Source organism: Glandiceps talaboti, chromosome 23 (assembly GCF_964340395.1).
Source record: "Glandiceps talaboti chromosome 23, keGlaTala1.1, whole genome shotgun sequence".
NCBI lineage: Eukaryota > Metazoa > Hemichordata > Enteropneusta > Spengelidae > Glandiceps > Glandiceps talaboti.
This window is the reverse complement of record NC_135571.1, coordinates 8,772,958-8,798,834: the sequence shown is the minus strand read 5'-3', so window position 1 is coordinate 8,798,834 and position 25,877 is coordinate 8,772,958. Positions and strand designations below refer to the sequence as shown.

The following is a 25,877-nucleotide window of genomic DNA, read 5'->3' as shown; positions in this document are numbered from 1 at the left end:
ATGCTACATGTATAAACGAGTGTAGCACATACAATGTAGAGAAAGTGCTTTACTTCAGTGTTACTAGTTGTAATATGAATGCTATAAACGAGTGGAACACATAAAAAGTGCTTGACTTCAGTGTTACTAGTTGTAATATGAATGCTACATGTATAAACGAGTGTAGCACATACAATGTAGAGAAAGTGCTTTACTTCAGTGTTACTAATTGTAATATGAATGCTATAAACGAGTGGAACACATAAAAAGTGCTTGACTTCAGTGTTACTCATAAAATAGCGATACATGTCATTTAATTTTAAACTCACAGACCGACAGCAACTAAATTTTGTAAAGAAACATAATGAAAATGAAAAATTGTTCCATTATTATGTTCAGATGAATGATTCCTCAAAAGATAATACCATACTGATACTGTTCATTCCAAAATATTTGAAATATTATATATTAAAAAGTGAATAGGAATGCTAATGAAAGTACATTACTAATAAACATATTGTTCAGTTATGTTAATTAGATCACAACACATAGCATTGTTATGTTAATTAGATCACTTCATTCATGTGAGCTGTAGTCTGTTGAATTATTCAATCCCAGCTGAATTTAAAAATGAGTTTTTAAAATAGAATGAAAATACGCTATTTTAGACATTATTTATTTTTAGTTTTGACTTGTGATCATTTATGTGAATCGTACTACAAATATTATACTTACTGCATATTTATTTTGTAAGTTTTATAATATTATTTTTGACAGAGTGTAATGTATACAATAATGATATATAAATAATACAGGAATTTCAAAATATTTAAAATTCTTCATGCAATCAAAATATGTATGATGTTGATATTTTTGCAGAAGATGTCTATAAATAAGTTAAAATTATACCAATTGTATGCAGCGTTGTGCTGTCAAGTTGTATTTTTGCTTATGGTTGTCAGAATTTTTACTCTTCCTAGACTATAGAGTTCAAAATTTAATGTGAAATGACAGTAAATTACCCATTTAGATGATTTGATGTACCACTGATGGACAACAATTTAACCAAAATATGGTGTTCCCATAGGCTTATCTTTTATTATATATGTAGTGATTCACAAAAAAGTTATCTACATGTACATGTAGAGTACAGATAAACAAATACCAACAAACATAAACCTGTCAGTATAAACAATTCACAAAAACTGATGTCTTTACTAGTATAAGAGGTCAAACTGAATATCAGTAGCAATATGAAAATAGTTGTGGTTTGATGAAAAAATCAAACACCGAGATTGTGTTTGCAAATATGGCAAACTTAAAAAATTTCTAGGCATGCAAGTGTGAAATATCCAATGCAGTAACCATAATGTAAAAAAATAACATAATGTAAAAAATAACAATGTAAAAAATGGCATACTGTAAAAAAATAGAATAATGTAAAAAGTAGCTACTGTATTAGGAACATTTAAAATGCTTAGATTTTGTTTGCAAACATGATAGTTTAAATTTGTAGGCAAACCAGTATGTAGTTTGAATGACAATTTGTCTTTAAATGCTACAGAGAAAAGAGTTTTTGATAATGTACAATTATACTAGTACATGTAGTTGTAAGTTTGAAATTAAATGACATGTATCATTATTTTGATTGATGCAGTTTATTGACCTGTGTTTGTATTACATTATCTGTACTCTTTTGATACAAGCTGTCTACCAGTGAGTGTTTTTTACGAATTGTACATTTATCAGGGTGGAGTTCAGTGAATAACAAGTGAATCACTCTCTGTGTATTATACTTTGAAGTGAAAATACCAGCTTTGTTCTCTGTTGTTACTTTCTATTCAGCTAGATACCTATGATGTAAGCATCCTTTCAATAGTATGTGTAGTACCAACACAAAAAACGAAATCAAAGAGTTTGAAAACATAGCACAGAATCTGTGCCCAGGCTTAAAAGAAGATCTATGAGGCACCTTTTAGCTGCATTTACATGGATGCGTTTGACTATTTACATTAATGGTGTATGAATTGATAAAAAAGAAGTTTTTGTCCATTCATGATGTACCCGGGGTTGGGTACATGTACATACAAATGCACAACCACGCCTAAGTATTAGCATTCCTCTTGTGAATGAACAAGTAATTTGATATGCAGTATTTGAATACCATTGTGTGGGTGTTATTTATAGCCTCAGTGTTCTGTGAAGTAGGCATGTTGTAGTATGCTAGTGGTGTCACATTGAAATGCAATCCTGACATAGTATGCCAGAGGTGTCACGTTGAAAATCCTTGCTGACGTAGTATGTTTTCAGTGTCACGTTTAAATGCCAACCTGTGGCACATGTGTATGTGAGTGATGTTGCGCTGAAAGTCGTTCTTTTGATGATACACCATTGACTGATGCACGTAACAGCTGTAACAGAAGTCAAATATACAAATGTTATTTGCATTGTTTACTATGAAGTACTTAAAATAAGATTAAAAACATACATTGGCAATGTAATGTAGTCGTTAATTCGTAGTCATCCTTGGGTCTCTGTCGCGATTTAGTGCGATGAATTTCACATTTGAAATATGGAGTGATGCTATTATTGGGATACATGTATATCACGAGTAAAAAACTATGCACATATCACTTTGTGAAATAAGGAGCAAATTACCATATTTATTTTCAATTTGTTAGTACTGTTAAAATATTGTAAACAACAGACTTTAAATTAAAGAAAACTTGGAGTATTTTTCAATTGAAAAACAAAACAATTAAGCAAATTTTTTAATCTGAGTAAAGAGAGAAGCCATTCAAATGAGGCGTATGTGTATCTAATTTATTATTGATTCTAATAATAGATGGAAATGTACATTGTATGTCTAATATCAAAACCATGAAATATTATAATAAAGTATTAGGAAGTAGATTTAGAACAACCGTTATGGAACCTGTAAATGGGACTTGTTCCTGTGCTAATAAATAAATAAATGTACCAAAAATTACTAGAAGTATGCTTCTAATTACTTCCCGTTTATTTACCAGTATCGTTAATATGTTATATGTGTATATTAAAAGAAAAAATTGCCAACAATTGCGTTGAATTTGCGGGACAGTATCATGTGATATGTGTACATTTAGGGGATTATCAGAAATTGTCCAATAAAGGAATTTTTAGTAAATATAAAATTGAAAAAGAGGAATATCTAAATGACAAAGTATGGAAATATATGTAAAGGCTAACGACATAAAGTACACACAGTAATATGACACCATGCCGACATTATCAACCAGCTCTACTCTACTTCAAAATTATGTCAAAATTTTAAATGGATAGTGAAATATAAAAATATTTGACAAAATTCTTGATAATTTATAAACTACATTAGAACTAACTTATACATATTTTATCTAATCAGAAATTTAATGTTATATTTTTAATTTAGTGGGGTTTAAGCTTCTAAAGGGAAGAAATCACTTTGTATTCAGTACTGAGCCCTCAGCTCTACAATTTACAAAATGAAATTTCTGCTAAAAATTGATCACTGTAAATTTATGCAAATCAGCTATAGCAACATATGGAGTTGTGACTGTATGTTGAATAACTCAATTTATATGTTAGGCTGCAGAGTATATATAATTTATTAACAACATTGTTCTCCAAATACATAGTGTAAATATTTTAGTTTATCAAAAAGTCAACTGCAAATCTAAACAAAGCTACAGCAACCTGTGGAGTTGTGACTGTATTAAGACAGTTTGGTATGTTAAATTAATCTGATGGGTTTGCAGAGTCTACAAAAATGTATAACACACATTAAGGAGATTGCTGTCCAAATTCACATTGTGTAAATATTTCTGTTGACCAAATAGTCTGACATTTTGGTAATATTCATATTTACCATTTATGGGTTACAAATATGTAAATGTATTCATATTTAAATTATATTTACTATTTGTGGGTTACATGATGTCATTGCATATACAGGGTTATCCCCAGCCGGTATATTCAAAGGTTATTTCTGGAACACCGTATAGTCATTATGATAACAGAAACATATCACATTTTACTGGTATTGTGACTCCAAAAAACATACACATATATGTACTGTAAATCTAAATATATTTTTGCATCAAGAAAATTCTACATCATAAGCCATTGCCCTTGTTACAGTGCCATTTGAAATATACCCACCAATCATCAGAAAAATTGTACTCTGGATTACAAGAATGAGAGAATTTAGCAATTTTATTGAGGTCAACTACTCCCACAGACATTATTGTCTGTTATTGAGCATAGTCCACTGTTTTTCAGAAGATATTTTTTAACATACAATGTACATGTATGCTTATGTTTACATTCTCAGCAAAACAAGCAAACCTTTGTCTGTGGTATAAATTTGTGGGGTCACATTTAGTACATTTGTATATTTATGTGTCCATTCTCAGCGAAACAAGCAAACCTTTGTCTGTGGTATAAATTTGTAGATTTACAAATTATATTCATGGTTTCATTCTCAGCTGAACAGGCAAATATTTGTGTTTTAGCATAAATTTATAGAGTGATAGTTTTACTAGGCACTACATGTAAATTGTACCCCCCCCCCCCCCCCCCCGGCTTTGTTATTGTGTTTGTTGACAATTTAATCTATATGTAAGTTTACTTTGATTAATGTGACAACATGATTGTGTATTTAACCATTAATATTGTATGCACTATCTACATGTATATATGCTGTTATTAATGTAAATACGTAATTGTACATCATGCCCACCAGTGTGTTCTCTAATGATAGCCAGATTTTATTGTTGAGTCAAAATGAGCAAAACTGGGATTTCTTGTGAGTCACCACATAGTAAAAGATAGAGGAACACCAAATTTTGGTGGGTCACTAGAAATTGTGTGTGTCAGTGACGCATCCAATTGGCTTAGAGGGCACACTGATGCCCAACATAAAAATTACAAATTGGCAGTACATACATGTACTTATTTTATGACATTGTTCAAGACAATTCAAAATGATTGTATGTCAACAATTTTAGTTGCTTTGTATCCACAACTGACATTGTATATTACAGACTTAGTCACTACACTTTTATTAATATAAATGAATAATTGTATAACAGTTTGCCATGCCAATCATAAACATTATAATTTACAATGTTGAAGACATCATGTCAACAGATTTAATTAAATTGTACACTGAATGTATATATTACAATGTCTGTCTGCACTTTAGACATATTGTATATATTAACATGCCAATCATAATCATTATAAAATGCCAATTTATCACAGTGTTCAAAGCAATTTTGTCAAAGAATTATTTGATTTGTATGTCATATTGTAATATTTATATGCAAGTTTTATTAATATGAATAAGTAATTGTATTTGATAATCGGAATTAATCATTACATTGTAAGTTACAAGTCTGTTATTATAATATTATTGTAATTTACAATTTAGCATTACCTATTATAATAACAGGTATATTATAAATGCCATTTGAAATTAACAGAGTAACTCTGTTTTCAGTTCAGGAATATAGGACTACTGGTCACAATCCTTGGGGTATCACTTTCTGAAAGTGGTAGCCCACTAGGACTACTAAATAAAAAGCTTAATTTTGAGGTCTGGTAAATACAACCCATGCATACATTATGTATGTATCAATATCTCTTTAGGTGTGGTAATAAAGATTAATTCACATTCATATATTTCATATTGATTATGGTCTATACAAATTGTAGCCAATATTTCGTAATAGAAATGTAGTGTATTTTCTTATTTTGTTGCTATCTTATTTTCATTCTGAACTAAACATATTCTTTTCTTATTTTTGTTACAGATAACAGATTCTCAAACTACTGATGCACCAGGTATGTTTATCACATGGGGTTGATAAGTAAGGGTCAAGGGTTAAAGGTCACTGACGAGATCTCATGAGATCTCACACTGTAAGGAGTAATGATAGAAGCCATTTTAATTCAATACCAAGATCAATCTGAAATTTTATCAAATCAAAAAGTCCTTTTAGGACATAAAAACAAAATATTCAACTTGATTGAAATGTTTGTACAATTAAGCTTTGTTCAATCAATATACCAGTACTTTAAATATCAAATTTTGCCTCTTAGTAAACAAAAATTACAAAAATTACAAAAAACTACAAATGCACTTTGTGGAAATGTTTGAGAGACCTACATTTTAAATGATATATAAATCAGGAAGTTCTAAAAATACATATAAAGTAGCATATTGCAGATTACTGTTCACTCTCTCAGTTTCATACAGCAATTCAGAAACCAGTAACAAAATACACATTCTACACATTAAGATAAGAATTCCTGCTACAATTAGTTTGAATAAAATAAACCATTTAAACGTACTGTAACTACATGTAGATACAGACATACAGGTACCAATGTTTTGATGCCTGCATGGTGTCATGTTATATTTGTAGTTCATATAGTTTACATTTAGACAAAATGTAGTGAGAAACTGTATTTATAGTTCAATCTTGCTGTCTTAAAGTGTAGCATATGCAGTTTCTTACTGGTTTCAGCAGAGTGATTGTATCAAACAGACCAAGTGAACACTAACCTGCATGATGCTGTATTATAATTCAATTGTGTATGAATGTTCACTTTTACTCCAAACACTTAGCAATTGTTTGATATACATGTGTACATGTAAAGATGTTTGCACTTGTGTATGTGCAAACATACAGAATGCTTAATTTAAGTTTACCATAATTCAAGAAATACAGGTATTAACAGAATCAGCACATATGTACATTGTACATTTGTAGTTAGTGTTTGTTTTTGTATGTTATTGCACAGGTTATTGAATTTAAACTTTTTTATAGCAACAATGGAGGAAGTACAAGCAAAAACAGAATCAGTTTAACTTGATGTTTTTGTTTATTATACATTGTACACAATTTTGAATTAAACTTTACCACAGCAACTACAGAGGAAGCACAGGAAACAACAGATTCACCTGTTACCACACAGCCTGCACTGAGCACAGTAGAAACTACAGTGGCATTGACCACAGTACAGACTACAGTGGCATTGACCACAGCACAGACTACAGTGGCATTGACCACAGCTATCCGTATGTACACTTATCATGTATAGGGACAAAAGTTAAAACTGAATTGTATTCCCATAGCCAATGATTGATAGCAAATTGACCATTTGAGCTAATAACATTGTAGCCATTTAAGTCAATTGACCATTCAAACCAATTTACCATTGATGTGTTTAGCCAATTTTCTGTTGAGCCAATTATCCATTGAGTCAGTTACTAGTATATTGTAACCATTTGAGCCAAGTGGCTGTTGAATCAATTGGCCATTTTAGCCAACGGATTATTTTAGCCAACTGAGTATTTATAAATTTTTAATACAAAAGTGAGCCTTTGTGCATTATTTCTTTGTTGTGTTTGAAAATTTGACACCATTAAAGTTTACAACATTCTTAAGCACACACCGTTGAAAATTTGGGAATACATTGTACATGCAAACATTAATAGCTATGCACAATTGCAGCCTAAACTATTGGGGGTACATGTATGCCATAGCAACCATAGTAGTTTCAAAACCTGACTGCCTAAAGAAGTACATGAAGGCAAGAAAACTGTCTAACAGGCCAGCAATCAAAACTACTGTTACAGTACCAAATCAATGATTTGCACCTATGTAGCTGAGACTTTATGCTGAGTCAAAAAATTGAAAACACGTACAAAATTAAAATGCATATACACATATCAAGCATTATGCTTATTTGATGAAGTACGTCACTTAAAGTAAAATAGATGTATACAATTCATTTAGATCGTGCCAAAGTTTAATTTTGTGGGATAACATTTGCAACAGCTTGAAAATTACTACTTTTATGTAAGACAAATGACTTGTTTTATGTAACAATGTCAACTATCAATCATTGGCTTAGCATGGAATATTACCGTCATGGTCCTGTACTCCTATCATTAAAAGTAATTCCTGGTATAAAAAAAACCATCAACCCTTAACCTGAAATATCAATATACTAACTGGTATAACTCCCAACAATATTTTGTCACGTCAGTGCAGTAAGGTCATGTCTGCCTATACAATTGCATAGCAGATACAACCTTACTGCACTGGTGTGACGATTTCATAATCATGAATAACAGTTCCTGAGATTTAATACCCCAATAAATATCAAAACTTAACTAAACATTTCTTCATTTTTAGAATATATATATATATATATATACCCCAGATGTCTATTGACAGATTTTCTAACCATTAGATGTAGTTATGTATCAACTTTGTGAGTTAAAGTGGTCATATGTATGACAAATGGGTATTTAATTTTGGATTTTTAATTATTAAGACACTGTATGTTTACCTACTTGAAAAAACAACATGAAATAGCATTGACCGAGTCCATGTTTATAACTCAATAAATTACTGAAAAGTGTGTGCAAACGTTTATTATTGTACATACAATGACAATCATTTTACACATTTTGAAATAGAAATAGTGCGGTTACCTTATTGGAATCTAGTTTTGAAGTGACTTCATAGCTTTAGTACAAATCATTACGCTGATGTCAGATTGATTGATTCGGAGGAAAGCTATGTTGTCGCTTCAAAAACTTGATTCCAATAAGGTAACGTTACTGTTACTACTATAAAAATTGGAGTCAAGTATTAATTTCTATTCTAGTACATTTTAATGTTTTGCTACGTTTTGAGATACAAAAAAGGATTGAGCATATGTTGTTTTACATTGTTTTTTAACGTGTAAAAATATAGCATTGTCTTAAAAATTGAAAATCCAAAATAAATACCTGTTTGTTATCCATATGGTCACTTTAAGATAATTATACTGTGATCAATTGTTATGTGTCCGACAGTTGTATTTCATGGTTATGTAAGTTACTTGGTGTACATATGAGGGTGCTATGATGAGACCTTTGTGTTACTCCTGAGATACTCCATTTAATGTTGAAAACTCATGAAATCATAAAATCACTGTGTTTGTCATATTACATTTGTACTGCACATGGTAACTCACATATTAACACGTGTGCTTTAATTGCACCATAATATCTAACAACTCAAATTTCTAACATGTAATTCTTATAATTTGTATTAAGGCCTAGAAAAAAAAATTGTTTGGTTCTGGTTACCAGACACCACCTAGTTTTTCACTGCTGACCCTAAACAATTTTTAACGTATTATAGAAAAAAATGATAAAATCGCAACACTATGAAGTCTTAAAATCTACCTTCCCCACCTATTCTAGAATTGAGTGCAATCGGAACCGCACAATTTTTTTGCTAGGCCTAATGACAAATACCTTTGGTTTAATATAATTGTGTAATAGTGGCATTGATCAAAAATGACATTACAAATCTACAAAATCACAAACTAGACAATCGTGAAAACATTTTCTAACAAAATTGTACAAGTCGGGATAAACATCTGACTAGGTATATTCCTTCAACAGTAGAAGTGCTTTGTGTCATTGTATGATTAAAAAGTCTGTTATAGACCCTCCAATACCAAATATTAATACCAAAGTTGAATAAATTTATTGATGCAAACACTTTCCTGCTGTTTGCAATGTCAGAAATTTGTCAAGAGTTTACATATGAAAACACAAAATGTTTTTTAATTTGGTTTCAAAGTACAAATGTAACTCATCAAGATCAATGCTATTATTACCTGCTGTAAGCTGTGGGTACCACATTGCACTTTAACTGCTTTGAGTAGTGTGGGTACCACATGGCTCTTACCTGCTTTGAGTAGTGTGGGTACCACATGGCTCTTACCTGCTTTGAGCAGTGTGGGTACCATGTGGCACTAGCTTGCTTTGAGTAGTGCGGGCAGCACATTTCACTTACCTGCTTTGAGCAGTGTGAGCACCATGTGACACTTGCTTGCTTTGAGTAGTGTGGGCAGCACATTGCACTTACCTGCTTTGAGCAGTGTGGGCACCATGTGGCACTTGCCTGCTTTGAGTAGTGTAGGTACCACATGGCTCTTACCTGCTTTGGGCAGTGGGGGCAGCACATTGCACAGGCTTTAAGCAGTGGGGGCACCACATTGCAATTACCTGCTTTAAGCAGTGGGGGCACCATGTGGCACTTGTCTGCTGTAAGCAGTGGGCACCATATGACACTTACCTGCTTCGAGCAGTGTGTGCACCACATTGCACCAGCCTTAAGCAGTTGGGGCACCACATTGCACTTACATGCTTTAAGCAGTGGGGTGCCATATGGTGATTTAATGCTTTGTGCAGTTGGGGCATGTTAAGTAATGTACAAATGTAGTTGGGGCACCAAGTGGCACTTGCAACAAGAATGTGTTAAATAAACTTAAAGGCATTTGTTTGTTCTATCCTGTACATGTACATGTACTGCACCTGCATTGCAATACTAAGCTTAACTATGTACACTGTTTGTTCAATTGATTGTGAACTATCCTTGGGATGGTATTCAAGCACATTGCATTTAACATAGCACATGCAAAGTTTTACTCATTGTTGTCACTTTTTGTGTTTAGTTCAAAGTATAATCCACCATTACACTATCATTTATTATTAACAATTATGTGAAAAAGGAATAAGTAAACACAAAGTCACTTTGGAAACTGCATTTACCATAGCATTATGTGCTTTAGTACATGTACATTTATCACATATTACTTTCTGAGCTTGAGAAAGACCACAAATACATTATATTACGGCATTGCTATCGCGACATTTGGTGCATCTAGCAGTCCGCTACTCCTGTACAACTCTTGTACAATGTACAAGCATCCACCTTAGCACATTCTTGAGGCTGTAGCCATGGCAACTATTTGTTAACATTACATGGCAGTCACTAAATGCTGTAACTATGGCAACTGTTGGTTATTCATTGAATGCTGTAATAATGGTAACCATTGAGATTGTAGAGCAATCACTGAATGTTGTAACCACGGTAACTGTTGGTCATGTATTGATTGCTATGTAACCATAGTAACAGTTGGTTATGCAGTGAATGCCGCAACTATGGTAACCTGTTGAGAATGAAAGATAATCACAGCTGTAATCACGGTAACTGGTGATATTGTAAAGCAGTCACGAACTGATGTAACCATAGTTACTGTCATTGATACTTAAAAGTCAGTCATTTAAAGCTGTCATGGTGTAACCATGGTAACTTATTGAGGTTAAAGGTCATATGCTAATTCCTAAATCCTTATTTACTTTCTAGCGAGTAATATTCAGGTAAGCTCAAAGACTGAGAATCTGTTGATAATAACATGGACAGTACCAGCAGGTGTCATTGATAGTTACACTGTCGCTTACTCAACTGGTGGTGGTAGTCCTGTAACACAGTCTGTCTCATCTGCGACAAGTCTACTGCCAGGACTAACTCCAGGAGCTCTGTACACAATTACTATCTCCTCTGTGACGGGAGGTACACCGACGGTGCTGTACACTGAACAGATACGAACATGTAAGTAATTGACATCTATCTCTTAGAGGAAAAGTCCAGTCAGACTTATTTCTGCCTTTAGTACACTTGTATTGATTACTGCTATCAACTTAAAGGAAAAGTCCAGTCAGACTTATTTCTACCTTTAGTACACTTGTATTGATTACTGCTATCAACTTAAAGGAAAAGTCCAGTCAGACTTATTTCTACTTTTAGTACACTTGTATTGATTACTGCTATCAACTTAAAGGAAAACTCAAGTTAGACTTACTTCTGCCTAACACCCTTATAAGTTGGGATATCTGAATATTGCCAGTAGCTACTAGTACTATGTATAATCTACACTGTATCTTGATGTGAATTTTGCAAATCATCATTGACCATATGTTCACTTCATTATATTTTCATCACAGTGCCTTCTGCTCCAACCAATTTGCAAGCAGTGACAATAACAGGTGACAGCGTTACAGTGGAGTTTGACGCACCAACAACTGGTGAATTAGATGGTTTTGAGCTCACTTACACCCCAGCAGGTGGTAATGAATCGGATCCAATCACTATAGCCAATACAGCAACGTCATATGAGATACGAGGACTGGTGACAGATACTCAGTATACAATTAAATTGTATAGTTTTAGTGGTACTGGTGATGATAAAACCATTAGTAGTGATGTGACAACTACTGCTACTCCAAGTAAGTCATCACCACACAGTATCTTACATTCTACTCAAGTAATACCCATTCATAACTAGTAAACCATATGACAGCCCCTGGCCTCCCCATTCAAGTAATACCGGTACCCCTTCCCAGAAATTGTGGTGTGACAACATCCTAGCCATCTCACAATACCTTACATTCTACTCAAGTTCTAATGTGCCATTTCATGAGTTAACATCATAACATCATAACAACATAACAATAGTCCTTTCCAAAATATGCCATGGTGGTGCTCTACTTCCTGTCTGTGTGTACTTTGGGGGTATATATGGTATAGAATACTTGATTAATCATAGAGCACTTGCTTTCCTTGATGTCTGAACAATATGAAAAACATCCCCGATTTACACTTCTACGGAATACCAAGGGACAAAGCTCTTTAGAAACGGTACAGTGGGGTGATGATACCCCAATTTGAGTGAGGGCGCTGTATTCTCAATTTCTTGTTTGCAGTCGACAATGGCCTATTGCGAAACATAAAATTCAATCTTATTTCACATTATTGTCTTGGCAGTGGTTCAATACTTTCCTCATGGGAATTAGCAGACTGCTTTCAGCCTTAAGAAATAGTTACTTTATAACATCCCTAGGTGTAAAAGACATCTATTAATGCCCTCATAGCCAGACAATAATTGTATAATATTTATATTTGTATACTTTTTTCATTAATTTCAGCGGAAGTCATACTCACAACCTCTTCAGTAACTGAACAATTCATGGTCATTGGTTACACGACGCCTCCAGGGATTTATGATTCAGTCACTGTAACATTTGCTGCTGAAAGTGACCCTTCCAATGAGAATGACGGGGGTAACGCTGGGACTAACTCGGTGTTCGCATCTAGTTTAACTGCAGGTACTGCATATGTAGTGACTGTATACACAGTGACCAATAACGTCAGGAATTTTGTCGTCAATGAAACCTTCTATACAAGTAAGTACATTATAACCCTTGAAACGATAGTGCGTTTGCTTGAATGAAGTCAGCTAAGGAAAGAATTCACACCGAGATAAAATTAGGTAAAAACAACATTACAACTGATATAAAAACAACAGTGGGTGCCTCTGATGTAGGGTCACACAGCACTTTTATCAGTTTGTTTATATCTGTAGAAGTTGTAATGTAACAGTAACAGTTGAATTGACATTATAATGTGTAGCATTCTATTAGTAAAGAGAGTTATGGAATCCATGGCTCATGTGGTGTTTAAACCTTGATAAGTTATTGACACTTATTACATTGTATGTCTTCTTTTTCAGAACCTAATAGTCCCACATCAACCGTGGCTCCACAAGTGACGAGTAATACTGTCACAGTGACTTGGACAAATCCAGCTGGCAATTTTGAATACTACCAACTTACATATTCACCAGCCAATGGGCAGACAGATGCTGTCAGTACACTATATCCAGAAGATGGCACTACTTTTATATTACAAGGTGTAGATCCTAGTGATACATACACTATTTCAATCGTTGCCTTTGCTGGAAACCAACAAAGCAATCCCTTGACACTATCAGCAAAAACATGTAAGTTACATGTCATGTACTATCTTACTTTGCAAGAATTACAACCCATTGCGTACCTCAGTATCCTATTTCGTGTCATCAGATATCAACCACACTGTGATTACAACCCATTGCATACCTGTATCCTATTTCATGATATCAGCCACACTGATTACAATCATTGCATACCTGTATCCTATTTCATGATATCAGCCACACTGTGATTACAACTCATTGCATACCTGTATCCTATTTCATGATATCAGCCACACTGTGATTACAATCATTGCATACCTGTATCCTATTTCATGATATCAGACACACTGTGATTACAACTCATTGCATACCTGTATCCTATTTCATGATATCAGCCAAACTGTGATTACAACTCATTTCATACCTGTATCCTATTTCATATCAGCCAAACTGTGATTACAACTCATTGCATACCTGTATCCTATTTCATATCAGACACACTGTGATTACAACTCATTGCATACCTGTCATCGAACAAGAACAGACAAAATGCTAGTGGTTGTAATTAGAATATGTTGTCATTGACCAAGAACAGACTGTATTCCTGCATGGTGATATTAACAAGCACTATTGAATAGACTAAGACCATTGATAAACCATTCAACTCTTGGCTATGTTATCATGACAATGTTGTCTACTATTTTGTACCTACCTGGTGATTTTTTACAAGGATAAATAAATTATTCTGTGACATATTTTCTTATAGTGGCAGGAACACCAGGAGGCATCAATGTCAAGGAAATTACCAACAGTAGTATTCGATTTTCTTTCAATGATTATGCGGGAGCAACATCGTATAACCTATCAATAGACCCAGCAGATGCAGACATGGAAGTGTACAATGATACCACTCAACAACACACCTTTAGTGGACTCACTACTGGAAGACTTTACACTATAAGTGTTGCACCAGAAGAGGCCAGCAATCCTGCACCAATCACTACTGAAGTCCGAACAAGTATGTTTATTTTGTGGTGTTCAGTTTCTAGTTCGTTTATTAGATGCCTCCTGACAACAGTTCTTGTCTCCAAGCGTGCAGTCATTGTTATACACCTAGGACATACCACCAGAGGGCGATATTTATTGGATATGTCAACTAATTTGATTGCATCATCATTAGAATTCACAGCTGAGGGTGCTATACATATTGGAAAAATCAAGTAACCATATTGCTTCACCAGTAGAATATACCACAAGAGGGTGCTGTTTATTGTATAGAATGTGTTTTAGAGGGTACATGAAGAAAACCAATATTTGAATAGAATGCAATTTTAAACTACCTTTGGCGCACAATGTTATACTGTAACTGAATCTTTGGTTTATTACCGTTTTTTTGATAGGCTTGGATGTGCCTGGCTCAATCAGTTATAACCCATCATCAGACGTTGGTCCAAACAGTATTACGATTGGTTGGTCATTAGGAAGTGGAGATTTTGACAACTTTGAACTGACTATTGAATCAGCCACTACAACTGACACAATTGTAGTATCAAGGAAAACTCTGTCCCAAATGTTCACTGGTCTAGAACCAGAGACTGAGTACACCATTAAACTATGGGCAACAGCTGGTAGTGGTGATGACAAAGTATACAGTCCATCCTATAGTAGTGAAGTTATTTCAACGCGTAAGTACCACATAATCATATGATAGAATTAGATTCTATTCCCCAACATTTTTCTTCATTCAGCTGAGCAAAATATGAGTGACCTAAGGGGCCTTAGATTATTTGATGCAATAGCCCATAGCAAAATACCCTATAAATGCACAAGATCAACTTGATGTTTCCCTGAAATCGCAAAGAATTGTAAGTGATGTAAAATCATGAAATGAGTCTCCAGAACACATAGTCTATGAAAATGTGTCTATTTCCTGGAGTGGCCATGATTCCCCTTTATGGTAATATTATGCAGCCAGGTAAGCCTATGGCTTCATTATATCTGCTATTCCCTATTCCCATACTTTCTTACATCTCTTCTCCATCTTTTTCATTGTAAAATATCCTTTATTTCCAGTACCTACCGTGATAGAGGTATCACTACCAATTGGTGAGACTTTCCTTCTGGTTCAGTGGAAGGAACAAGCTGGTGACGTGGTGAATTATCACATACAGTACAGTCCTGATGATGGAGAACCACCATCAGGGTTTAATATGACTTTGAATCCCCGACTGAAATTGATTAGTGGTCTTTCACCTGGTCAAGAATACACTATTACTCTGTTTACTGTAAGTTCTGCTGATGTGATTACAGAGCAGGGTGAAGTGATCCAGAGAACAAGTAAGTCGACTTAAATCATCTAGTAACAGTCCAATAAAAAGCTCAAACTGAAAGTGTATGGTTTAGATGTGTTGTGGTTGAAGATTATGCAATGCATTGAGATAGATTCTGCAATATAGTGTGCTGTGATAAATGAGAGATACTGATAGCATGATTCACATGTGGGTATGTGACTGTGATGCTTTATGTGTTGACTGACATTGTGATGCCATGTGGTATTTGAGACAGTGTGATGCCATATCAGTGAGATAATGTGATTTCATATGGTATGTGAGATGTAGTGTGCTGCAATGGGAATTGAGTTTTTGGTGATAAATTGCAATACATTGGAATGTGCTGTTACGTTATATGAGATAGTGTGATGCAGTCTCGTATTCATGTTACAGAGCCAAGCAAACCAGTCCTCTAACTGTCCAATCACAGACATCGATAATGACTGTCACATTAAAATGATAAATAATTCATGTTACAGAGCCAACCAAACCAGGTCCTTTAACTGTCCAATCACAGACTGCAACCTCTGGTACAATCAGCTGGACACCTCCTTCAGCACAAGTTGTCTTTGACACGTATAAAATTACATACAGTCCATCTGATGGTCTAGAGGATAGCCCCATTGAGGTTGACCCTAGTACAACTGAACTGACTTTGAGAGGATTGACTCCAGGAACAACTTATGACATCAGTGTTGTCACTGTTAGTGGAGAGCTAGAAAGTGCTGAAGCCTCAACTGTACAGCTTGCTACATGTAAGTACACTGTTATGTATTAGCGCCCTCAGAGTTAGCCTGTGATTTCTTTCCTCTTGTTTTTACCCACAATCCTCTAGGTTCAAGAGTGGAGTATAATATTGTTGTTGGTGGCGCCCTTCATCTTATCTCCGGAGGAACATTTCACAATCTCCACACACCACTGCATCTTACAGTCTGTTAGCAGTAATATTAAGCACTCAAAGATACCATATATCGTCTTGAAATAACATCTTCAATTTTCACTTTCCAGCAACCAGTGCTCCCTTGACTATATATATCATTGAGGTGACAGTATCATCTATTTGGGTCAAATGGAGTGGTGCTTCAGATCCTACATCTGGATATGAGTTGAGTGCCCTTCCACTTGGTGGGACTTTGGTTCAATCTGGTAATCTGGATTCTTCTGCAAGGTCTTATGTATTTAATAACCTTGATGCTGGTACCAGCCATACCATATTCCTAGTAGACGATGGTAGTAGTTCTGAAGTCTATACCCAGTTTACCAGTAAGTGTAGAGTTTTTGAATGTATGGACATTACAGTAATGCAGTGTTTTAAGATAAAGTATTGAATGGCTGTGTGTGTGTGTGTGTGTGTGTGTGTGTGTGTGTGTGTGTGTGTGTGTGTGTGTGTGTGTGTGCGCGTGCGCGTGCGTGCATGCGTGTGTGTGTGTTCGTGAATGTAGTATGTGTGTGTATGTATGTATGTATGTATGTATGTATGTATGTATGCATGCTTGCTTGTGTGTTTGTTTGTTTGTTACTTTGGTCATGCTAGTCACTCCATATTGCAGGCAGTGTAAGTAACAGCAATGTGATACAACCACAGTGATGAATCTGTCGTCTAACTGTTTGTGGCCAAATAAGAAATAAGTATGAATGAGTTTAATTTTCTTCCATGACAGAACCCAATGTACCTGGTGCTATAGTTCCTGGAACACCAACAGCTGACAGCGTAACTATTGTGTGGAGTGAACCAGATGGCAACTATGATGACTTCAAGGTTACCGTCACATCAGCAGATGATGACTTCCTTGTGCAGGAGAGCACAGTCGCCAAGGGAACCGTATCATTGACAGTCACAAACTTAGTCCCTCAGACAGACTATGAGATTGAGATAGTTGCAGTAGTTGGTACCTCACCAGACTTTGTTTATAGTGATCCTGTGTCTGCCACAATAACTACAGGTAAAATTTTAATATTCAAGCCTTTCTTGAGCTTATAATAATGACAGTGATAATAATAATAATGATGCAGAACCTAGATTCGATAGCCTTATCAGTATAATACCTTTTTTCATGAGGATCGAGTTATTATTATCCCTAGCAAAGATCTACAAATCTATTCAAGGTCCCTAATTGTACAGCTGGATAGACCGGAGCACAGTCATGGTCCAAATCTTGCCCAAGGACTTTAGCCATTCAGAGATGAATAACTGCGAAGAGGTTCAAACTGCAACCTGCAGATTCAAAGCCAGCCACTCTAACCATTCACCCATCATGACTTCACTGTATATTAAAGTACAGTGGCTAAAATGCTGTGTTCTCCCCACTATAGAGAAAACATGGTGTTAATACCATCCTTGCCACCATTGTGCCCTCTAAGCCAATTTGACGCGCTACTGACACACACAATTTCTAGTGACATACCAGAATTTAGCGCTCCCCCTATATCTCTTACTATGTAGTAACTCACAAAAAATCCCAGTTCTCATTTTGACTCACAACAACAAAATTTAGCTATCATTAGAGGGCACACTGCTTGCCACCCAGGCTGCTATGCTTGGCAGGTTTCTGTCGTGCATCAAAAGGATTCTACCATCCTTGAGGTTTAGTATTCTTTGCATGACAATATTGTAATCATGCTTTCACATGAACAGAAATGGCTGATCCCAATGTCTATGTGTGTATATGTTAAATTTGTTAGTGTATGTTTCAATGTTGAAGACATGCATAGTATATGCTGATAACTATGCAAACCAATATACAAATTAGCATGTTATTGATATGTACACCATTATGCAAATTACCCACTATTCTTGCAATCTATCCTGGAGAGAACACTGAAATATCTAGTCTGACTAAAATGAAAGAACAGCTGATATGTGCACATGTGTGTATTTGTGTATTTAGTTCCACACAAACAAGGTACGTTATAGCAAGAAAATATTAGCAATACTCCTGGCAAATGCCTTGATATGTAAATGTACACCTGGTAAATATATCTCTCTAGCCAATCAGATTTCAGAATTTTTCATGGTCAGATATCCTTATAATAATTTGTAAAAGTAGTGTTTCATTTCTAATTGTATGAATATTTTATTACCAATTACAGATCGTTCTAAGGTCAACATTGTAGAATACACTCATAACTCATTGACATTAGAATGGGACGTACCAACACCCACTCCAACTGGATATGAGATTGATTTGGATCCACCAGATGGTGATAACACACCACCTATCTCTGTCTCTGGTGGCAACTCCAGTGACTATGTTGTCACCGGGTTAACAGCAGGAACAAAGTACACTGCAACTGTAAAGGAAGTTCAAAGTGGTGGCAGTAAAGTCCTTGTAGGAAATGCTGTACAACGAATTAGTAAGTAATATACTGTATACTAGGGAGTCTCATCATTTACATGATCCACTTAGGATGTTGACAATGAACACATTTGTGAATGAAAATAAGAGTAACAGCTAGAGTAACTTTGCAAGGAATGAGTACAAGAACAGGTGTTTATAACTGGCCATTATACCATACTCGAGCCAAGTTATTGTCTTTGAACAGAAAATATGGATTTACATACCTGGTTGTTCTACATCATGACAACATGTGTCTATGTCACTGTTTTTTTGTGTGCTTGAATATGAGTCAAAACGTTCCAAATTGTCACTACATTGTATTTGTCCAGATTTTTCATTCATTCATTATGCGTGAGGTATATTACAAGCAAGTAGCAAAACCGCTCAAAAAATTTTAGCGGAGAAAATATAACCGCTTTATTCTATTTAATCATACAGGGCCTAAAAATCCTGAAGACCTAATGGTAGTTGACAATACAACAACATCGCTTACAATCAGTTGGACCTACAACCCATCTGCCAGTGATGTTTATGACCATTTTGAGATTGTGTATGCTGACGTTGGTGGCAACCGCCCAGCAACAACCGTTTCACGAGCAACGTACTTACCGATGACATTGGAGTTGAGGTCACTTGTACCAGATACGACGTACAACATTACTGTGTATGCCGTAGCTGGTGATGACCCGCCACAGAGAAGTGTAGGTGAAGCCATTGTTGTAACCACAGGTACGTTATTACAGCCATTGTTGTAACCTTAGGTACATTATTGCAGCCATTGTTGTAACCACAGGTACGTTATTACAGCCATTGTTGTAACCACAGGTACGTTATTACAGCCATTGTTGTAACCACAGGTACGTTATTACAGCCATTGTTGTAACCTTAGGTACGTTATTACAGCCATTGTTGTAACCACAGGTACGTTATTACAGCCATTGTTGTAACCTCAGGTACGTTATTACAGCCATAAGTTGTTGTAACCTCAGGTTATTGCAGCCATCGTACACCAGAAATCAATATTGCATATACTTTGAATGGTCAAACCTTTCTGATGGGCATGGCATCGAACCAAGAAACATCAACAACAAAAAATGAAATTAAAATTTCAGTACCTGTAAAATTAATAACATTTTTCATACACTGAACTTTGACCTGTAGAAGCTACAAGACTCTGACTGACCTTTGAACTTAAAGTCACTGTAAAACTAATAACTTTGTTTCAGCATTTGAACTTTGACCTGCAGATATGTCAAAAGGATTTACATTTGCCTTAGTACCTGTAAGATTAATAACCTCATCTACCTTCAAATATAACCTGTAGAAACTGCAGGACAAGATTACAGAGCCTGACAATTTAAACTTTAAGTACCTGTAAAATTAATAACTTCTGCATTTGACCTTTGACCTGTAGAAGCTACAGAAGTATGTTACCTCTAATTCTAAGTACCTGTGAAACTAATAACTTTGTTTCTGTATTGACCTTTAACCTGTAAAAACTACATATTGCAATACTAATTTTCATAAGTATCTGTAAAATTAATAACTTTTTTCTTTATTGACCTTTGACCTGTAGAAGCTGCAGGACCTGAAGATATCATTATCAAGGAAGTGACAGCTACATCGATTTACATAATGTGGCAGTCACATGGCAAAGCTATTAGCTACAGTACGTCTATAGCAGATAGTGGATCTAGTACTGTACTACAAACCCGTGTCTATTCAACAGCATCAGGGACAACAGAACATACCTTCACAGGTTTAACACCAGGACAGTTATATGATATTACATTGGTGATGACAAACGTGAACCAACCAGATGGAAAGACTGTCAGTCAACGAACATGTAAGTGGCTCCCAAATATACTTATTTATTTTGAAAGTAAAGAATGATGAAATGAAAATATTGCTGGTCATTTTCAATAGTTCATAATCAATATTTAGAGTTGTGTTTGTTGAAACACGACCAAATTATTATGTTCATGTCTTTGTTTCGGTAATGTGACATGTCTTCCTCGGGACAAACTTTCGATGACTGCTGTTCACCACTAGAGGGCAGTGTTGTAAATATATTTAGGTTCATATACCAAATTTTGTTACAGATGAATACCACTGATTGAAAGAATTCCTAAGTGCATATTACTTTGAAATATATCTAATCATGAATACTTATGTTATTACATGTGCATTTTTTCTGACTCCCATGAGACAATGTCCTTATCTATGGCAAGGGCCTCCACTGAACTGTGAATGAGGAACAAGTTTCAATTATGGTTTCCTTAGTTCAATCCATTTGAAAAATCAAATTAACTGTATCCAGGACAAAGACTTCCATTGAACAATGAATGAGGTCTTTGTTACAAACGTTCAGTTTAATCGTAATCTAAACTAGTCTAAGACCTTTTAAGGGGAACACCTCTCCTGCAAATAAGTTTATTTTCGTAAACTTTGCATTCTGGAGAGTCATTTTATGGTTGTTTATCTGAAGGAAATATATCCAGTGTGTATCTAATGAATATTCATGAACTAAGTCCCATGATGCAATGGTGGTCCACTGAATGAACAATAGAGGTGAACAAGGGTTTCAATTTGATGTTTCTTGGAAAGCAAGTAAAAATTATGTGTTGTGAAATCATGAATTTCTTGAAAAGCAAGTGAAAATTATGTGATGTGAAATGATGAAATTACTCTCCAGAACCTAGAGTTTATGAAAATACCTGTATTTCCTGGAGTGATGTTCCTCTTTAACATTGAAGTATAATATATGCGAAATAACATACTAACAATATACATTGTAATTTAAACCTGTTCCAGCCCCTGTCCCACCGGGTACAGGTTAGTTTATTGTAGTACATACGTGTGTGAGAATGGCATTACTCTAGACTTTAAAGTGGTCATATGGATGAGGATTTGGTATTTATTTCGGGTTTTTGAGTTATGAAATTTTTTTATCTTAGCTTCCTACTTGAAAAATCAACATGACACAACATTGACTAAGTCTGTGTTTGTAATTTAATACATTACAAAAAACTATTTTAAAAAATGTGTAAAATATTTGTTATCGTATGTCCCCGTCATGGCATACCTAGCAGACAGGACTTGACTTAGTAATTACTTGTGTTCACAGGTCACTTCCTATAACAACTTTTCACACATTTTTAAGTTGTTATCAACGCATTGGTTACAAACATATATTATGTTGCATTACTTTTGTCATTTTTTCATTGATTGCAAATGCAAAATAGATACCCTTTTCTCATCTGTGTGACTCTCAGTACTACATACTATCAATATCACTCATTGGCATTTGCTGTGGCACTGTTTTATCATTTCTCATGTTTCTTGTTCTTTGAAATGCTGTTCTGTGTACATGACAACTCAAGAACACTTTCCGATTTAGCTAGCAAAGGGCTATCACAGTGTACACTACACTTGGCTGGCATTATGAGTACCACCTCACCAGTATATGTTAGCACCATATAGGGCTAACACAGGGTTGTTGGCACTAATACCTTACCAGTTTGTATCAGCAACTGGAACAGTTGATGTCCACAACAGTCCTATGTTAACAGCAGACAAGCTTAGTGCTGATGTTGGTACTAATACCACCAGCATTTTAGAAACTGGAAGGGTTATATGCCTTCACCAGTCATATGTTAACACCAGACTAGCTCAGTGCTGACACTTGACTGGTAGTAGTAGTAGTAGTAGTACTACAGGCATGTGCTATCAACTGGAAGGGTATCAACCCAATATATTAACCCTAGGCAAGCCCAGTATAATCAGACCGACACGTGAGTAGAAATCGGAAAGGATTTTGTGTCTTGTGTTCACATTTTTTGTGTGCTTTGATTTTTCATGGGGCATGCTGTGTTTTTACATTTTCACATCTTATGTACCTAGCTAGACTTGTTTAGAAGTAAAATTAAGTAAAGAAGTATAGTAAATACCGATAATTGTAGCGTTGCAGTCTGGATGTAATTTCTTTGTTGATAGTCATAATTTATTCTTTCTACCCATTTGGGGGATGAGCATGCTGTTTTTTAAGACATTCAGTTTCTCATCTTAATACAAGATGGTGTAGACTTTTAAAAATTAAAGCCACATTAGCTGTAACTGGAATATCTTATGAAACTGTTTTATTAGATAGAATAACTTACTCATAATATTGTACACCCTGAACAGTATTGAATCACCTATGTGTAAATGTAGCTGTGTATATGCTTTGATGCAATAAATACTATCAAATTGATTTTTAGGTCTATACCCAAAAATCAGCACCCCAATGTGATCACGATTTCAACCTTTTGATGTACTAAATATGGATAAATGTGACCTCTAATTAAAATGAACATTGTCTAATTATGATATTTTGCAATTTTCAATGAATATATTGATAAAAAAAATAATTCTCCAGTTACAGCTGGTGCAGCTTTAAAGTAAATAAGTGTAGCACATGATTATAGGGTTATAATTAATTTTGAATAAATTTGATAGATCAATTAATTTAATTGTAATTAATAAGTTAGTTTCTTTCTTGGTAGTCATAATTTTTGTAGACTTAGAGAATTCAGCATGCTGGCTTTGACTTTTTTGAAATGTTAGAATAGATATATAATTATCATTATAGTGTACATGTAAATTAAGTTGTGGTGTATTTTCTGTTTGCATGTTCCCTTATTAGTATTTGTAATTTATATTTGTGAAATCCTGGTGTGATACTGCTTGATTAGTTTAATGTACAAAGGGACTGTTTTCCAGAAGCCTCTATGTAATATATACATTAATGATGACAGCCATCATTTGACATGTTGAGGTTCTTGTTTTACTTGATATATCAGGGCTCAAAGTTAACGTTTTTTCTTTGGTAGTCCTCATGGGCTCCCAATTTCTATAAAAGTACTGTTCTTTATCAAGTAAAACAACTTCAGTTTACCATAATGATCATAGATGTGTATATTAAATATAGTCTTCTGCCGTATATCTCCCTTTACATGCTGTTGAATAAGTACAAGTACATGGTAAGAGATACTATGGAGTAACTACATAATTTTACATCTTTTCTTTCTTTGTAGACCCACTTGCACCAACTGCCATATATCTTGGTCAGATTACTGCAACTAGCATTGCATTGGCCTGGGATGCAGCATCAACAGGTGTAGTTGATGGATATGAACTCACTTACTTTCCATCGGAAGGAGTACCAGCTTCTCCAGTGACCTTTGCAGCTGATGATGAGCTTCAGTTGATCATAACAAATCTAAGACCAGAAACCACCTTCAATATTTTCATTGTCACTATTGCTGGAACTGGAGATGACCAGATGGTCAGTCCAACACGCACCTTGGTCCAACGCACAGGTACTCTAAATTTTAATTTATGCTCTCCCTCCTCATCCACCCCCCCCCCTCTCAAACTATAAACCTATTTATGACAATGTACAGTATGGTAAGGTATACAAAGCCAAAGTCAGGCATCGAAAGGTTTCCACATTAGTGTGATTTAATCACAACTTTTATTTGACTTTTTGGGGCAGATTGGCTCCAAAAGTAATTCTCAACTGCAAAGAGAAAGATATCCTTCATTCTCAGGATCTATCAGTACTAAACAACTTTAATTATTGATTAGTTTCACATCTCAGAGCTTTTTTTTTCTCAAGAAGTTTGTCAAATTAGCAATCTTTGGCATCACAACTGTCACTAGAGGGCGATATTCAGCAATCAGTGCCACCACAGTTGTCACTAGAGGGCGATATTCCTCAAATCTACATCATAAATGTATTGCTATGTGTTTCTCCTACAGGTCCATTGGATCCATTAGAAATCATAGTCAGAAGGTATACAACAGATGAAGTAAGTATTATGTGGGGTAGTGTAGACAATGATGATGGTGGAGTTTACCTTGTGACCATTGAAGAACAAGGTAGCAGCAGCCCATCAAGTGAAGCCGTATCAGCATCCAGTCCTCTTGAGAAGGCTTTCCCAGGTCTGACACCTGGTGCAATATATGATATAAAGGTGTCAATAATCATTGGAAGTGACGTATCGGAGGAATCCATATCACAAAGATTAAGTAAGTAAACCAATGTTTTTATCCATGTGCTCATATTCTTGATATCGTTACAAAACAGAACTGCTATCGTAGCAGTTTGCAAGCATGTGAAGTGCTAAAACTAGCAGTTGAACTGCTAATAAAACCATTTATAAGCATTTCAGTACAGTTCAATTCAGTACTGTAACAGAACAGGACAGTTGGATACATTACATTACAGTTGAGTACAGTGCAGTGCAGTGCAGTACAACTGTACAGTACTGGACAGTTCAGTACAGTGCACTTCAATTCAGTACTGTAACAGAACAGGACAGTTTAGTACATTACATTACAGTTGAGTACAGTACAGTGCAGTACAGCTGTACAGTACTGGACAGTTCAGTACAGTGCAGTTCAATTCAGTACTGTAACAGAACAGGACAGTTTAGTACATTACATTACATTACAGTTGAGTACAGTGCAACTACCGGACAGTTCAGTATAGTGCAGTACAAGACAGGACAGT

The 25,877-nt window shown here is 35.1% G+C and overlaps 2 protein-coding genes across 2 annotated transcripts; both read left to right on the top strand.

Moving 5' to 3' along the window:
- The first annotated feature begins 13,712 nt into the window (after positions 1–13,712).
- Positions 13,713–16,761, top strand: LOC144452691 (tenascin-N-like). The gene is made up of 5 exons (XM_078143836.1): positions 13,713–13,818; positions 14,420–14,671; positions 15,054–15,338; positions 15,727–15,990; positions 16,463–16,761. Exons 1-5 carry the CDS (start codon positions 13,713–13,715, stop codon positions 16,759–16,761), a joined length of 1,206 nt encoding a protein of 401 aa, XP_077999962.1.
- Positions 16,762–19,932: 3,171 nt separating this feature from the next.
- Positions 19,933–25,141, top strand: LOC144452690 (collagen alpha-1(XII) chain-like). Its single transcript, XM_078143835.1, has 4 exons — positions 19,933–20,050; positions 20,898–21,167; positions 24,397–24,647; positions 25,124–25,141. The coding sequence occupies exons 1-4, from the start codon at positions 19,933–19,935 to the stop codon at positions 25,139–25,141; spliced, it is 657 nt and encodes a 218-aa protein (XP_077999961.1).
- The last annotated feature ends 736 nt before the right edge of the window (positions 25,142–25,877 follow it).